Source organism: Geospiza fortis, unplaced genomic scaffold (assembly GCF_000277835.1).
Source record: "Geospiza fortis unplaced genomic scaffold, GeoFor_1.0 scaffold166, whole genome shotgun sequence".
Taxonomy (NCBI): Eukaryota; Metazoa; Chordata; class Aves; order Passeriformes; family Thraupidae; genus Geospiza; species Geospiza fortis.
In genome coordinates, this window is record NW_005054310.1 from 7482556 (window position 1) to 7499765 (window position 17210).

At 38.1% G+C, this 17210-nt stretch overlaps 1 protein-coding gene across 3 annotated transcripts in view; it reads right to left on the reverse strand.

Moving 5' to 3' along the window:
• Positions 1-17210, reverse strand: part of TBC1D30 (TBC1 domain family member 30) — a 28851-nt gene that overhangs the window by 5572 nt on the left and 6069 nt on the right. For 2 of the 3 annotated variants that reach the window (XM_031055569.1, XM_031055568.1), the window contains exons 4-10: positions 14861-14986; positions 13814-13999; positions 10362-10530; positions 8792-8960; positions 5893-5998; positions 688-800; positions 385-524 (exon numbers count right to left, since the gene is read on the reverse strand). In XM_031055569.1, coding sequence (XP_030911429.1) covers positions 385-524; positions 688-800; positions 5893-5998; positions 8792-8960; positions 10362-10530; positions 13814-13999; positions 14861-14926 — 949 coding nt within the window. In that variant the 5' untranslated portion in view covers positions 14927-14986. The remainder of the gene's footprint in view (positions 1-384; positions 525-687; positions 801-5892; positions 5999-8791; positions 8961-10361; positions 10531-13813; positions 14000-14860; positions 14987-17210) is intronic. The other variant, XM_031055567.1, reaches the window with a different exon arrangement.

Below are 17210 nucleotides of genomic sequence, written 5' to 3' on the forward strand. Positions count from 1 at the left end.
TCATTTATTAAAGGAACACCCTTCAGAAAATGCTGACTACTTAACAGCTGTCTCAGAAATATGCATGGGTTTAGGGTAGAATTTTTTTCACATATGCTTTTTTTTTTGTGTGTGTCTGGGCAACACTGCGGGGTTATTTTGTTACTATTACTGTAGCCAAATCCTTAACTCACAGCATCATTTACTGTATACCTACAGCCTTCCAACCTGGCTTTGACAACATCTTCATGGAGCACAGAGCAAGTCATTTGGTACCTGCTGTAACCTCCGTGTGTGCAGAAAACACATCTTCCATAGCAGCTTTCAGAGACAGAACTGCAAAAAATTTCTGCCTGGTCATATAGATTTAATTGTGTTTTCCAAAATTAAAGAAGTCACTTTTACCTTTCATCTGTTTTTGGTATTTTTGGAGCTCTGGTGCCAAAAACCCACTTAATGGTCCAAGACAACCAATTGCATTAGCAATTGAGTCTTCATCATCTAAGTCATTCTCTTCATCACTGTCTCTGGTTCTGCCTAACCTGCTGTCAAAAGAGAACATAAGAGAATTAAGGAAGACACATTCTTAAATGAGAACATTACCAAGCATTTTTTATCTTTTCTAGAAGCATACAAGGGAGGATCCTTTTCATCTGCAAAGGGTAAAAAATAACTCTATACACCATAAGCAGTGCATTTCAAACTTACCCTGAAAATGAAGTTGATTTTACTGCTGCAGGGAAAGGAGTAATATTGTATGTATATTTCTCCCTCAGTTCTGCCAGTTGTGGGAAAGGAAACTGAGCCATGGTGTAAACAGTCTGGGGGTGAAAAAAAAAGCAACTTTAAAAACTTTTTGCTTTAATTAACAGTCTCACAAAAGATTCTCCATGAGCAGACTTCCACAGTCTTGCAGGATTAAAGGCTGCACATTCTTGCACATTCACATGCTGTAAGAAAATGGTCTAGTTTAATGATTCAGTCAGTATTTCCTGTAAGAAAAATAGAGACTCACTAGAAAGATACACAGTTCTGTTAAAAAAAAAAAGGAACTGATAACATGAGCTGTAGGATCCTTTACAACTCCTATACTCATTTAATAATTCTTGTCAACCCCTTCTTGCCAGCACACCACAAATCCTCCTCCAATTATGATTTCACTTACATGAATGCATCATTTGGGATTTGGGGATCTTTCCAGGAGACCTAAGTTTTTGCCCAAGTATTCAACAAAATACTAGCACCAGCACAGATAGGAAGGGGCAGTTCCTCATTGATGTGGACCGTTAGCTGGTTCATTATTTTACCTGAGAAGGTCAAGAGCTTGTGTGAAGGAAATCATGCCAGCACAAAAGTCATCACTAAAGAGGAAGGATCCAGCATATCCAAGTTTTCTCCCCTCAATTTCTAGTTTTGATTGCTGGTTGGTTTTGAGGATAAAGGTGGGATTTTGTGGGGTAAAGGTAGTAGTTTTTCGAAAACAAGGTCATAAAAATGCTAATACATTTTCTTTACGTCAATACTCAGAATTTAAGATACATAGTTGCAAATGCATTTCCTTTCAGCATTATTTTTGCTGTAGGTCACCAGCCCACCTGGCATAAAGATACATCGCATTCATTGCAGTATCACTGCTGATTTGTTCCTACATACTTTTGTTGCCTTTTTTCCCCTGCTTTTGTTCACTATTCAGAACTTTCAAATAACTGCCAAATAATTCATTCTGACTCTCAATGTCAGAAGAAAAATATATATATGTAATTTCCCATAGTTTCTCTGAAATATTAAAGCTTTTCCACATCCTGAAAATTAAATATCTTTTGAAAGACAGCAACATAAAATTTTCTCATTAGCTATGGCTGTAAATCTTCACTTAAATTTCTTTTTCCTATGCTTTTAAGTCAGTGACATTTTCATCTGAAGGCGAATGACCTCAATTAAGATGAAAGGAAATTCTGAGCAGTTTCTACATAATCCATTCTTGAACCATGCCTTGTCTATGCTAAGTACACTAAGGAAAATTGCAAACATGAATTCAGTACTAGACATTTCCTGCCATAAGGAGGGAAAAATGTTTTGTTAATGGCAATGATGTAAGCACTGAGGAGCAGGAAGGACAGTCCTCTCTGAGTCAGAGACAGGGCAATAGTGCCCCTCAACAGGCTTCTGTGTGACAATGCTTGTACAGTTCAAGCCCTGCACAGCCTCTAAGGAAAGGAAGATGCCTTCAAAAATCCATAGCACGAACTGAAGTTTTGCCACTCCATTAAACTACAATGCTACTGTGAAAGATAAATATTCCCTAGGGCCTGAACAGTGATTTCCTATTGGTCTACCAGACAAAGGGATTTTATGATCTGGAGAAAGACCTACCTCCAGCCCAACATGTCTGCCTACTTGTTTGATCTCCACCACACTTTCCTGTTAGGTTTTATTTTTTTCCATATGTTTCAACTCTCTCCAGAGATTTGTCTGGAATTTATTTCTACTCCCTATGTCAATGTCCTTCTCAGGTAACTTGTTCCATATGCTAGTTACCCTTTAGGTGAAACAGTCGACTCCAATTCCTCCATTTGCTCCTTGCACCTACTGTTTCAGATTATACTTTTAGCTTTTGCCTGTCTCCAATCTGTGTCTCTTCCACATCTGCTACAAGTTCTTTCATTTAGCATACATATTTTTAGCTTAACTATTGTTATCAGGTTATAACTGCAGGCCTTGCTTATCATCTGGTTAAGAGATCCACAAAAGAAATTTTATGCCAGTGCCAGTTCCACTGGAAATTTTAAAAAAATATTGCCAGCCAACATCTCTGATCTCCTCCCAGCAACAATTCAGAGTCAAAGCATTCTTTTTCTAGTCATTACGCAGCCTTGGATGCCATTTGGTTAATTCTGGGGAACTGTGCCAGAGAGAAATAGCCTACACACTAAAGCATGATACAGCCAAACTTAGCATCTTATTTACATAAGGGACAGATCCTGGGAACAAGAAAAGAGACAAGGACAAAACCCCTCTATTCTCACTTTAAATCATTTGACAATCCTTTGCCTTACTCTAAAAACGCAAAGCTGTTTACACCCTTAGCAGAACACCATATGAGAGATGATGGGCTGTGGCTTCCAAACAGCGTAAGCCATTTTGCAGACAACTTATCAAACATACTTATCTCCATAGCTGCCCCTCACTGGTTTCTTTCTTTTCAGTTTGACTAAGAAAACAAAACAAAAAGCAAAAGCAAAAACAAACCCAAAAGAAAACAGACAAAGTGCTACTCAAGTAGCAAGTTAACAGTGAACACCATCACATCAGGGCAACTGCCTAGGCAGATGGTCCAAAATGCTAGAGTACCACAGAAGGATTAACCCCTGTTGCCCTCTGCTCTAGTAAATACAAAGGGATGCCTTTCCTCCAGCTGGCTTCTCATCTCCGCTGTGCTGCAATGTTCCTGGGTATACAAACTGAATCAGTTTAACTGGTTATAAAAGTGCTCACTTTCTGAGAAGGCATGGAAGCACAGACTCATTCTAGCACACTCTGTTTAGAATATCTGCAGACACCTGATTACAGCCTTCTGTCTCCACATTGGAACCAATACATACCCAGCCTAGAATCTGATGTGTACAGCATTTACCCTTTATTCACCCAAACTGTTCAACCTGAAAAAGGAAGAAACTGTGGGCTGGTTTGCTCCTCCAATGCCTTCATGCTCTCCTCAGTAAAACATTAAGAACTTTTGTCACACAAGGGCCAAATCTGCAAAAGCTTTAAGGCTCCCACCCTACCTATAGATACTGTCTGCATGGGAGCAATAAAACTGCAGCAACTGTACATGCTGGTGGAAAGAATGAGGACATGAGTCCCCTGTTCTACTTTAGACATCTGCTCTGTCAACACTTCCCTTGAAGGATCAGTTGTACCTCCCTCCTCTAGCTCCTAAAAGAAACAAGGCTCTTAGAGCACAATTTGTTTTCCAGTGGTTGAGAAGTGCCTGTTAGGCTGGCTTTAGTGAGCCTGGACAAGTAGTTTAGATGCAAATATAAGTGTTATGCAAGTCTAAAGAGAAGTGAGATGATGGCCACCAGCGAGCTCTTCTGCAATGTGATGGGAAGGCAGAGTGGGATATTATAATCCTTTCCCCACAGTAGGATACTAGTCCTTGAGCCATCTTGTAAAAAATATTAGGTGTAAATTAATAATTCTGATTTTTATTAGGGGAAAAGGGAAAAAAAAAACCAACAACAACAACAAAGCATCTCTGGATGACTCCTCTGAAAAAGCTTAAAGCAATTTAAAAAACAGCATGTTCAAGCAGCCTGGATCTTTCCATTAATGCAATGATGCATTATTAATTTTTTTCCTAATTTTTTTCTTCAACCAGATACACAGTAGCACTTATATGCTCTGATGGTAAACTCTTGTAGTTCGTTATTCTTTCCACTTAGGGTAAAGAGTGGAGGCCTCAGAGATGGCTACACTGCCAGTGCCTGCCTTTGACTTGAAGAAAGCTATGTAAACTGTATAGTGGTTTCTTCAACTGAGAGGACACACATAAACCAGACACACTGCTCCTCCACACACGGAATTAAACCTGTCACCTTCTCCATATCAATGGCAATGCTCTCCTACCTTAACACTCCTGTCAGTGCCATAAAATACACACATACACTATGAACACATGTATGTATTGTGCCAAATACTCATTTTTTGCTGAAGCACAAAAAGATTGCTAATTTGCTAGTATTTGTAACTGCAAGAGTTAAAAAAAAATTCTTATTCACAAATGCCACATCTTGATTTTGTACCACCCTGGAGTCCAGGAACTGAAACACAATGAGAAGATGTCAGCTTGTTCTGCCCTCCTTACACATCCTCACTATCTGAACTGTCTGTGAAGAAATTTAACACTTTTTTAAAAAGCTTGTGAGTTCCTCTGATCAGCTGCATTTCCATTTTTGAAGCAAAACAAAGCCACAGCACTCACTTCTCCCACTTCTAGAGTTTTGTCATCAGACAAAATAACAATGACCAAAATAATAAAACTGAAAATAGTGTATTTTAACAGTGTTCCAACAATAGGTAATAGAAGTCACTTGCTAACAACTGTTATTAAACTTTGTGGCTTCACAGACTGACTTTTTTCCTTCCTTTAAGTCAGGTACAAAGTTTCAGGTGAATTATGCTCTCTCTACTTGCTCCCATTTGATCAGTATGCTTTAATTCATCAAAAGGAAAGTTCCAGAACTGTAGCACAAAGTCCTTATAAGCATGTAAGTAGACAACACCTTAAAAATATCACAAGAATAAGTGTAACTGTAAATAAAGAAATACATTTATCCGCTATACTAAAGGCCCTTTCCTTTCCCAGAACAATGTGGGTCTTTGTTCTCATACAATGGCATACGCTTTAATAATTCAGGCACTGCAATTATCTACAAATGTCTTTGTTTACAGTACACTACTGACTGTTCACTTCATAAACCCTTATTTCCCACCATGTCTGCAGAATGGAAAGGAAACAATGTAATAAAAAACTGACCAAAACATTAAAATAAGGCAAAAGACCACCCTTAAAATGGTGACTACTAAACATCCTAAAAATGGTGACTAATCTTGTGTAAATGGAATTGAGCATTATATCCCAAAAGACTCAGCTGTCAACATAGAATCAATTTTTATTAAATGACACCTAGTGGTTCTCTACATTTCATATAAAAATAAGATTCTAGCTCTAACTGCAGGTCATCTGCTTGTTTCATTGACATGCTAGCTCAACTCTGTTATCTGAAACTTTTATTCTTGGGAGAATTTAGGTTTCTGCAGTATTTGAAGAAAAATGTAATTTGTTAGAAATCAAGACCTGAAGAAATCAACACAGAAAACACAAAAATTAATTATGTTACAATTACTCACCTGCATAAGTTCATTGCTGTCAATCAGACTGTCTTCAAGCATCTCCTGGGTCAGCTTGCCCATAGTACTGTAAAACTCATCTGCAGTTTCACAACACTCAATTTGCCTACATCAAAATACATGTTAGTTTGTATTTGACTTTTACATATGATTCTACATGCTCAAAACAAAACTGATCTTCTTGTCATCATAAAATATACATTTCTGTTAGACAGCTTAACTTTTAAGTTTACTTGTAGTTCAGCCTAGACTTCCAAATAATAAAACTATGCACACAACATTGGAAAAGCTGCAGCAGTAAAAAGATGCACTGACTACAGCTTACTGTCCTGACTCCTCATGATAACAGATGATTGCATCTCCAGACAGGCTATTCCCTCTGCCCCTTCCACTTCTGCAGCACAAGAATCAATACATTTTGCCTCCTACTAGCACAATGGGGTTCTCCTATCAGCTCAAAAAAGGAGCATAAAGATTTCTTGACTACCTCATCACCCATTCTTCACCATGCACCAAATGGCCAAATTCACTGTCTGAACTTTGTCAGACAGGAAGATATTCACTGGCCAGAAAACATTCCTGTGGAATAAATTAGTATAGGTGCATTCATACATGTCATTGTGTTAAAAAATAATTAGGCTAACATAAAGCACAATGAAGAAAACTTAATTCATCATTTTTGTGAATGCTATTTCTAAATTGGGAATGGCAACTGTGTTGGTTTTAGTTGTTTGTTTGCTTTGGTAGGATGCTTTTGTTTGCCTTGTTTTGGGAAGGGGGGTTCAATTGGATACTTTTTCTGCACTTTTCTCTACATTTCTAAAAGCACAGAATCATTCTAAATACACAGGATGTCATCTAGAGGAAGAGAAATATGAGCAATAAGCTTTTGTGAGTTGGTGCTCTACACACATTAGGGTCAGCTGCTAAACATCTCTCCTGTCAAGTGAAAAATTTGTTTTTCTTATATCCCAAGGAAGGGCTTTGATGGCTACATATTGTAGCCTCCCCTCTAAAATCCAGATGCTGGAATGATAAAAAAAATACACTGCCTTTTTTCTTAAGCAATAGAAGAAGCAGCTTCCCTTGATCTTCAGCATCTGTAGATTACAACCACTGAGTTATGAAACTCCTGAAATCTTAACACAGTTTGGGTAAAATAATGATTACATAGCTAAAAAAAATTAAAAAGTAGTATAAACAGTGGGTATGTAGGCAATTATCACAAACTTATGGCTTACCTGCCCTGATACCTTCAGTCTCTGATGACCTCCAAATACTGCTTTCTCTACTGCACCTATATTTACCTTCCCCATTCCTTCAGCCTCCCTCAAAACAGAAGTATGATTGAGCCACCTACATTTTAAAAATTCACTTCTCACCCTATTTTCATTTTGAGAATGAATCTTGAGACGTATGAAGATCATGAGACTTTGAACACTATTTCTGCCCCCCCCCCACCCCCGCTTTAAATCCCTCAGTCTAGTTCTAATGGTGGACAAAGAGAAATAAAAATATCACAATCTTCTCCCAGCATAAACAGTGCCCTATCTTTTACCAGACCTTTTCCCATTCCCCACAAACAGCAGTTACAAGATGTGCAGGGTGATCAGCTTATTTCTCTTAGACACATTCTTATATATTTCTTGATTCTGTTCTTTTCAATTTCTTAAAACGTCTTTAATTTTTCTTTAAGTTTTACGGTAAAATCTTCAAAGTAGTAACTTCCTTTTTTATCATGTTATGAGTTGTAGCATTCACAATTATAACTTTTAAGTGTACAGAGATCTACTGGAAGAACTTTTTATCTATAACACTATGTGACTGCATACAGCTTAATCCCAATGCAAATGATTCGTGCAAGTTTCATTCATTGAACTGAATATAAAAATAGCTCTCAAGAAATTATTATTCTAATTATTATTCTTCAGATTAAAAATTAAATGTACTAAACAAATCCTCTTACAATGCAACTGGCCTGCAGTGCTAATTTATTCAGAAAGAAAAAAGGAAATGAAACCTCCAAGGACAGAACTGAACATAAATCCCAGTGGTTCAATTTCAGAGAAAAAAAGGAAGACAAGTTTTAATAGGCATCACAAGAAAAAAACTGATCCAGCTGCTGATGCCAGCTGAAAAATGTTTCCAGCTGAACTAGTATCTGCTTGACCTGCCAGAGCTCACACCTCCCACTGAAGCCAGTGACAAAACTCATTTCTCTGGGAGTACTGTAAACTCTCTGGAATGCAAATATTTGCTTTGACAACAGAGGGGTTTGAAGAACTAACCATCTCCTGTGTTCTGGCCATGTGGTGAGTTTCCAAGGCCACAAAGGACTACAACAGAAACTTGGCTGGAATGTGCTGAAAAGCAGAGAATTTCAGGAAAATTCATTTTCAGGCCTTAACAGAAAAGATTCACGTACCAAAGGGTCATTCCCTTAGTAGCACTGAACTCTTGTACTGCAAAAGCCAATGGGCTCAAATTCTTAAGTCTCCTTAACTGAAACTAAGGAAATCAACATCCCCACTTTCAGGTACCCAACTAAATTAGTTGGTCACCCTCAAATCTCTTCATGTGTCTTTATACCAGCTCCTTCAGAGGTTTATGTTCAGGAAAGTCCAACCTTTTAGCACAGCACAAAGACAATATACACAGACAACTCCAACAACTGGAGACATTTTCTGCAAAAAGGGTCAATTAATTATCATGCCCATTCTGACATGTTATCAGAATCACATGTTTTTAAGAAACCATAAAGGTCCTTTTTGCAGCTTTTTCAAAACAATCATTCTCCTGAAAGATTGTATCTGGTTTAGAATTGAGAACATCTTAAAGCAAACAAAAGTTAAACATGGCTCATACTGAAAAGAAAAATCAGATAAAAATGACCACTTACTCTCCTAGCTTTGCCCAGATAGCCAAAGCTACTCTCAGTATAATTTCAGAGCCTTCAAAGAATACTGAATCCCAGATCTTCAGAACTGTATGGTTAGGCAGACAGGTGGCAAAGAGTGTCAGAAACCACTGCATTGTGAAGACATTTGTAAGAGGGGGTTCATAGCCTCCTGGAGTTAAAAAAACAAACATGCAAAAAACAAGTTACTTGAAGTAACTGCAATTTACTATCATTTTACAAGGGGTATAAACTGCATCATAAAATCCACCAGACATTCTAGCACTTCTGTTATTGCTCAAAACTTACTTAATCTGCAGCTGTCCAAAGATAAGCTGAGAACAATGGAAAAATTACGTCGTCACCTTCCATTATGCTGCACTGCAAAAAACTAAGCAGCATCATTGGCTTTGGACTATAAACCCTGGAATACACCATCACACTTTTCCATCTTATTTCAGAAAGACTGTTTCTCCTTCCCCAAAGCCAAATGAAATAAAAGTTTCTATCAAAAAATTTAAAAAAAAAAACCAAACCCACCAACTTCCCCACAAAAAGCTGCATTTTTTTCACCAACTGATGGCATAAGTCTTTATCTACATGCTGATAAGGTGAAGGTGACTGTCTCTGTGAAGTCATATCTATTATTTTAATATCCTGATGTACTTGCTAAGTTTCAAACAAAATGTAGTATTTCAGGCTGAAACTCTAAAATGTTACTTTTTCGTTGTGCTCAGAGAACACTTTGTGCATCCCACTATCAACTGATGCACTGAAGGCCATGACCAGAGAGGCCAGCCTGTGAAAACACTTTCAAACAGTAAATATTTCCTTGATACCATTTGTTTGTTTTTTATACAGTTCGGGCATAGACACATGGAACATAGCAGCAGATCTTTTCTAAGGTGGAACTCAGGGTGCACTTAGTTTCCCAACTGAAAAAGAAACCAAATCAACTAACAAAAAACCTCTTACCCTCCCCAGAACACTCCCAAATAAAAGAGCTGTAAGTCTGGACAGAATGCTATGCTATGCCAGGAAAAAAAAAAAAAACCAAAACACAATGCAAAGCCAATTTTCAGGTAGGAACCCAAGATGTACTTCTCAGTTTTGTACCTATCTATTGGTAAGGATCCAGGTGAAGAAATACTAAGCAGCCCCCACTGGCTCTCACATTGTAACTCTTCCCAGAATAGCTATATGAGCCAGCAACTACACAGAGTAGTAGGAGGACACCTGTCTTGAGCTAAGACAAGAAATACCTTTCCAAGGTAGCCCTAGTACTAAGCTAAGTGTTAGTGTTGTCACTCCATGCTTTGTATATTCTTCTCAACACAATTCTGTTTGCAGCTAGTGGTGGAACCAAATTCTTCCCCTTTGTTTTTTCCTGGAAGTACACCTATTTATGTTACGGTTATCAGTAACAGAAATCATCATATTTCATCTTAAAAATTTAAAATACATATTCTAAGCAATAAGCTCATGTAAACACTTAAAATACTGTATTTTTAAATCAGTGCTCAGATGAAACAACAGCAAGAGAAAGTTGAACAGCATTTTCTGTTGAATATACCTCCACTTTCTCTGTTAGCAGCTCTTTGCAGGGTGTCTAAGTGCTGGGACAGTTCAGGAAGCTTCATTCGCAAAAGATCTCGGAAAACAGCCATATCCACAGAGAGAGCACGGAGATTATTGACAAAGTAGCTATCAGGAAGCACCTTATCAATTAGGTAAATCATGATCTGTGGGCAAAATGAAAGACTATTATGTAGGACTTACAGAGCAGTTATTGTCTAGGAATAACAGAAAAATAAAATTTCTTTGATCACTAAAGAATGAATTGGAGCCAGTGGCAACACATGCTTATGGCACCTCCATTTATATGGGGAGAAAATATTATCACTTTGAGCATCCTCAGGTACCCTAGGTATCCACAAACATTCAAGATACAAAGGCCTCTGAAACTGTCCGGAATTTATGAACCATGAAATTCCTGAAATCAATGACTGAAATCAATGTCACAGTAAGCTATACCCAAGCTGGCAGCATTACCCCCACCAAAAACAATTTTTGACACTTCTGATGTTGGAACTGTTTATGAAATTTTCCACTGCTGGAGTCTCACTATCCCTTCTCTGGTTAATGCTACAACTAGAAGACTTAATTTGCAAATCTCCTATTTTGCCTCTCCAAAATGCAAGGCACTGTTCTTTAAAAGAAAATTCTCCATATATTTTACTGTGATTTGTTGCAATATGCTGCACTCCATCTTGTCACTTTAGAAGGTGCTAAATTAAGCAGCATGAGACATTTTAAGCAGACATCTGTTTCAAGTAAGGTAGTTTAACTACATGGATGGTAAGGAATTGAATGGATACTGTCAAACTTTTGAGAATGAAGAAAAGCAATAAAAAATATGCAGAAGCTGATGTTTATCATCAGCCTAACAGAAGACACTGACCTTCACTTCAGGATCTTTTAGGATCTCTGTGGCCACTCTACTAACTACATCCAGAGAGCCTGCAGTCATCCCATCTGCATCTCTTCTATATTTCTCTCATGTGAGCATCCTTACCATGTTTCATAAAGACCTTCATTCTCAAGAGAAGCATTGCACCTTCACATACAGTCCTCCTTCCAATCCTTCTTTTTTCATACGAGGCCCACAGAAACAGCTTCTCAGACACAGGACTACCAAGACCACCACCTGACATAGTCTTACTGCTTTCTTCTCTTTCCCAGCTGCTTGTGACCACATACTGCCACTTGTCCTTGAAAGATTTCTCCAGCAATAGCAGTCTTATGTTCCATGTTTTAAAGCATGTGGAACAGTAGTCAACAAGGGCAAATCAACAGCTTCTACATGACAGGCTTCTATTTTGTCAGATGCATTACCTAACCTTTGCTGAATAGTGGGTTACCCCACAGTCTTCCAAAAACATGCTTTATTTTGTTCAGATATATTTCAACCAATGGAAGAGTAACTTAATATAGCAACATTAACTTACAACTATGCCGTTTGTGTTTTCATTAATTCCTTATGACATAAGCTATAAACCCCCATGTTAAAGACACCCTTCTACAAAGGCCTTTGCTCCCTTCCCTCTGAATAGTATTACTTCATTGATCTCTGATATATGAGAGCACAGAGAAGAACAGAAACCTTTTTCAACACTGAAGTTCATTCTGTTTCACCAACATGTGAATTGCTTTGAGAAGACTTTTTTTTAAAAAGCAGTTAATGTATTTACCAGTTTGCAATGGATACTTTCTTCGTAACACATCTCTACATATTTATTTTTATTATTTTATTCTGTAGAATTTTCATGCAATAACAGGCAAGAAAAATTTTCTTTTAGTTTCAGTATCTATGAGACTTTCATAGTTTCTACTCATGCAAGATGGGATTTTCTTGCTTACCATAATTTCTGTAGGCTAACTTTGAGGCAACTCCAGGGATTTAATGCTTGCCTTAACTAATGAACATTCAAGTATCACTGGCTGGGCATTCACTGAAGCTACCATGTTGGGTCCTGTGCTGTTAAAGCCCCTTGGCATCAGTAATACCTGCTGTTTCCTAGTCCCTGGGAGATGCTTCCCAGACACAGAGCTTTTGTTTATAATGTCCTCCCCAGAAATGGGACCTGACTGGCAAGACCTAAGGATACCCTTGCTTCCTTAACTCCCAGATTCTACAATAACCCCAGCACAGGGGTGCTACAGGCCTCTGTAGCTGTTCACTCACTGCTTGCTTTAGGTGCCAGTGACTACAGCAAAACCATCACATACTAATACCAAATTCTTATTTCCTCCCACCCACCCTGCTACTTTCCTTGCCCTTCCCCTATTCCCTCTGTCTTCTGGGAAAATTCCAACCCTGCGAAGCCCACACACTAAGCTTGGAAAAGGAATCACTTTATTTTCCATTCTTATTTTTGCCAGGTAAGACCAGTTTTGGTGCAAACAGCCTTCAGTGTTTTACCTCACTGGGGCAGTCTGGCTCCATTTATTGTCTCCTCCACACAAGGAGCCTGACACAACTCACAATAACAGACACCACAAGGATGCACACAGTTCTTTTCATTAACTTGGACTTCATAAACCTTGGGCAATCCTATTTCCTATAGGATAACGTGATAAATTACAGTTAAAATATTGTGGAAATCTTAAGCAAGAATTATTGAAAATAAATATTACTTTCTGATATAAAGCCGGTATATTATGGTATTTTCTTCCTACTACAGGAGTTGTCTAGAATGAAGGATTAAATACCAGCTAGCTGGACTCTACTGCCACAAGCTCTATATTTTAGGAGCTCTAAGTGAATTTAAATATTTACCATATTTAAATCATTGTCTAAGGCAAAACAAACAGCTCAGTATCTGAAGAGTCACAGTCATCTTTTACTAATTTGACCCCAACTCACACATATGAGCAAATTTATTTAAGGAAATTGCACATGATCTTGCCAAACCTTAAACCATGTCCTGTAGTAAACTGTTATTTCCATTTTCTGATACATTATAAATTTCATGAAGCTTTGTTTTATTTACAATAAAAAACATCTAAGAAAACAAAACACAGGAAGACTAACCTAGTCCAGAAATTAGCTTCAAAGTGACTTACTTTCATTTTTAATAATTAATGTTTCCCTAGGATTTGCTTTGAAATGTAGCCGATTTATCAACTGCCCCACATGAAGCTGCCACATAAAATGCTGATCATGAAATTTTAATATTTCAGCTACCTATAGTGTTTGCAAGGAGATTTGGGATTATGGGATAAGATATCCTATAGTAAGTAGCAGAAGTCCCATTTGTTTTTCCAAAAAAAAATGTAACACTGATAACATTCAAGCTATTCATTTTAGCTGAGACGGGATAAAATTAAAAGTTCACCAATATAAATCAGATAACTCTTTTGAGTTGTGCTCTTTTAGTCTGTCTCCAAAATTCACACATTGGTTTATTCTAAAGTTCACTAAGTAAAAGCAATCTTTGACACTGAAAACAAAATTTTACTCACTTTCAAGGCATCCCCTTCATTGCCCTCCATTACTTCCAGAATAAGTGCAGCTAGTATGTTAAATCCTTGGCAATAGCCAACAGATTTATTCCACCTGGCATAAGCCAGCAAAACACGTTTTAATACCACTCGATCTTGCTCTGCCTCCTGGCCGCAGTAAGAACTGCAGCCAGTTCGGTGAAGGTCCTTTAAAGGAAAAAGAAATAAAAATAAAAATGACAAGACAAGCAGAGAAAAGATTTTCCATCCCCCATTAGTTCTCTTTCCTGTCCCAGTTTTCCTTCCATCTCCACCCTCCCAAAGTTGATGGAAATGTTTCTTTTTTAGTCTGTTAAACCTTTACCTTAGCCAAAAGAAATAGTTTCAGCAAGCTCTTAAGTAAACAAGTCCCCTAAAAGACGTTTATAAGGCCACAGAAGACGCTAACTGATCTCTGGGCTTCAAACAGGCAAAGCACAACAGCTGCTTACTTGAACAAAAAAGAGCACCTGTTTTTTTAAAGTATAAAAGTATATTTTTTTAAGTATAAAAGAACCAGTAGATAAGTGACTTTTCCAAGCACACAAGCCAGAAACTGTCCTTGAAATTTAAATGATTTGTAAGTGAAAGGCAAAATGTACAAAATGGCTGACTGCTTTAAATATTAAACATTAATCAGCTGAGAAATACAAATAGGCAAATGTGTTTCACTCCTGTAAAACAACTGAAGAACGCTCATTTGCTGTATTTTAAAATATGCTTTTACTCTCAGAAAACATTTGTGTTTATTTGCAGAGAAGGAAAAAACCCGCTTATGTTCCTTTGTCTTCATTAACTCCAGCACTTTTTCGAAATCAAAAGAAAGTAAAAATGAAAGGAAAAAAACCCAGAAATAGCATCTTTTTCCCAGCTAACACTAACCAGACTAGTGCAAAAGGACAAAGCAGCCAAAAAAAAAAGGGAATTTACATTTTTTGCCAAAGCAGTTGCAGAGATGAAAATAAATCCAAATTCAAATGTCAACTTTTCATAAAAAGTTAGAAAAGAAATAACAAATTAGCTGGCTACCTTTACTATCTGGATGCCCATAGAGTCATCATCAGGATTACTTCTTTCATTGAATGTGAAACGCATGGTTTTGTCCCAGTCAATGGCTATACTGTGTAAGTACTGATCAGCCAGGGTCAACCAAACCTAGAAACACATATGGCAAAATTAATTATTTCTCTGATAAAATATAAAGTACCAATATATATTATCAGATTCACCCATATGTGATCTGCTGTTAGATTTGAAATATGCAGAAGAGGATTTTAGCCACAACAGTTTTTGCACAATTAAATTAATACCTTGCTCCCTAAAACAGAAAAGAAGGAAATGGTCAGCATTAAGCATCCAGATCTGCGGGCTGCTTACAAAGATGCAAGTCATCTGTCAGTGAATTCACAGGAGCCCTCCAAAATGAAAACACAAGTCAAGGACCCTCTGTCAGTTCAGACATTCTATCCTCATAACCAGCAAAGAGTTTGATAAAAGGATAACACTGCTGCTGGCTTTCCTCAAACTCAACCATGGATACATCTCCTGGAAACTCCCAAAAGAAATCTAGCAGTGTTGGTGCTTCTCTTTATCAGAAGTCTCTTCTGATGACTTTGCAGAACAAATAGCATCTAGTATTGACCATCTGGGATTGATCTGAAAGCATGACTTGGATCAAAACAACTTACTCTTACAAGAGGGCTTCCTAAACTCTTGGTGCTACAGGGAGTTTCACGACTTTTAAAGCCTAATAATTGCCAGAACAGATTTATGCATGTGTATCCAAGACAAAGGCTGGACCTTTATTAAAAATTTGAAAACTGCCTGAACCATGAAAGGCACATGACAGATCATACAATGACAACAAGTAACAATAAAGGACCTTTTTTTCAGGAAACTGAAAGAAATCATGAAAGCAAACTGGTCAAGTTTTATATCAGCCATTAATTCACTCAAGTGAGAAAAGAAATTTAGACACTTCCCACATTGAGATAGCTGCATGATGAAGGAATTTATAGACAGCTCGCAGAATCTCATATTTTCTGCATTTAAATGTTGCTTCCTCCACTTTTGTGAAGCCACCCATGTGGAGGAATGCCACTGTTCTGCCTCCCAACAGCCTCAGCACTGCTGACACCCTACTGATGCTGTTTGACTGGATTCTTTATCTCTGTCAGCCCCAGAAACCAGATGTCACATGCCACAACAGTAATGCAGATGTCAACCTGCTCCTTTTGTTGACAGCAAAGGAGGCAATCAGCATGCTGCCACCACAAAATACTTCCTCTGTGTTGGTACCTACCTTAAAATCATAGTGAAACCAGAGAATGGCAGTAAAAAGACATCTCTTTTCATCACTATTTCTTTGGTTAGCATCATGTGAGCATGTGAGCAAACACAGAGATGGGCAGAGTGAAAAGGAAAGACAGATCTGAGCTGGATGATGTGGCAGAGCACACGCAAGTCTGCTGATTACACAGAACTTGGAGGAGTGGCTGATAAGCCCAAGGACACCTTGACAGGATGGAAAAATGGTCTGACAAGAACCCCATGAAGTTCAAAAAGGAGAAGAGGCAAAATCCTGCCTCTGGTGAGAAACAATCCCAAGCACCAGTATATGCTGGGGACACCCGGTTGCAAAGTATTTCTGCTATGCAGGAGGGCTGAGAGAGCTGGGACCATTCAGAATGGAGAGAAGGCAGGTTTGGGGAAATCCTACCAGTGTGTATAAACACCTGAAAGGAGGGCGCAAGGAGGATGAAGCCAGGCTCTTGTCATCTGTACCAGTGACTGGACTGCAGATAATGGGCACAAACAGAAACACAGAAGGTTCTCCTCAAACAACAAGAAACGCATTTTCACTGTGAGGGCAACTGAGCCCTGCCACAGATTTCCCAGAGAGGTTGTGGAATCTCCGTCCTTGGAGATATTCAAAGTCACCAGGACACAGTCCTTGGCAACCACCTGTAGGTGGCCCTGCTTGGGCAGAGGGGTTGGACCACATGACCTCCAGAGGTCCCATCCAAACTCAGCCCTTCTGAGATTCTGTGACCTCTGCCACTCATGTACCACAGGAAAGTGCCTGAGACACTTTCCGGAGTGTGGGAAAAGAATATTTCATGAAAGAAAAAAGGCTGTTAGATGAGTGTAAGGATTCATTGAAGTTGTAGATTAAAAATAAATTCACTGTGGTGTGAGGAAAACAATGCCACAAAGTCTTCTCTTCCTTCTCCCCTGATTTGTAAAGAGGTACAGTTCAGTTTGGAAAGACAGCAAAAACAGGAAAAAGAAATTAAGCTGATACATCAGAAATATGTGGAACTATATTATTTATATATAATTTATATCATATATAAAGATATAATTTATAATTAAAATT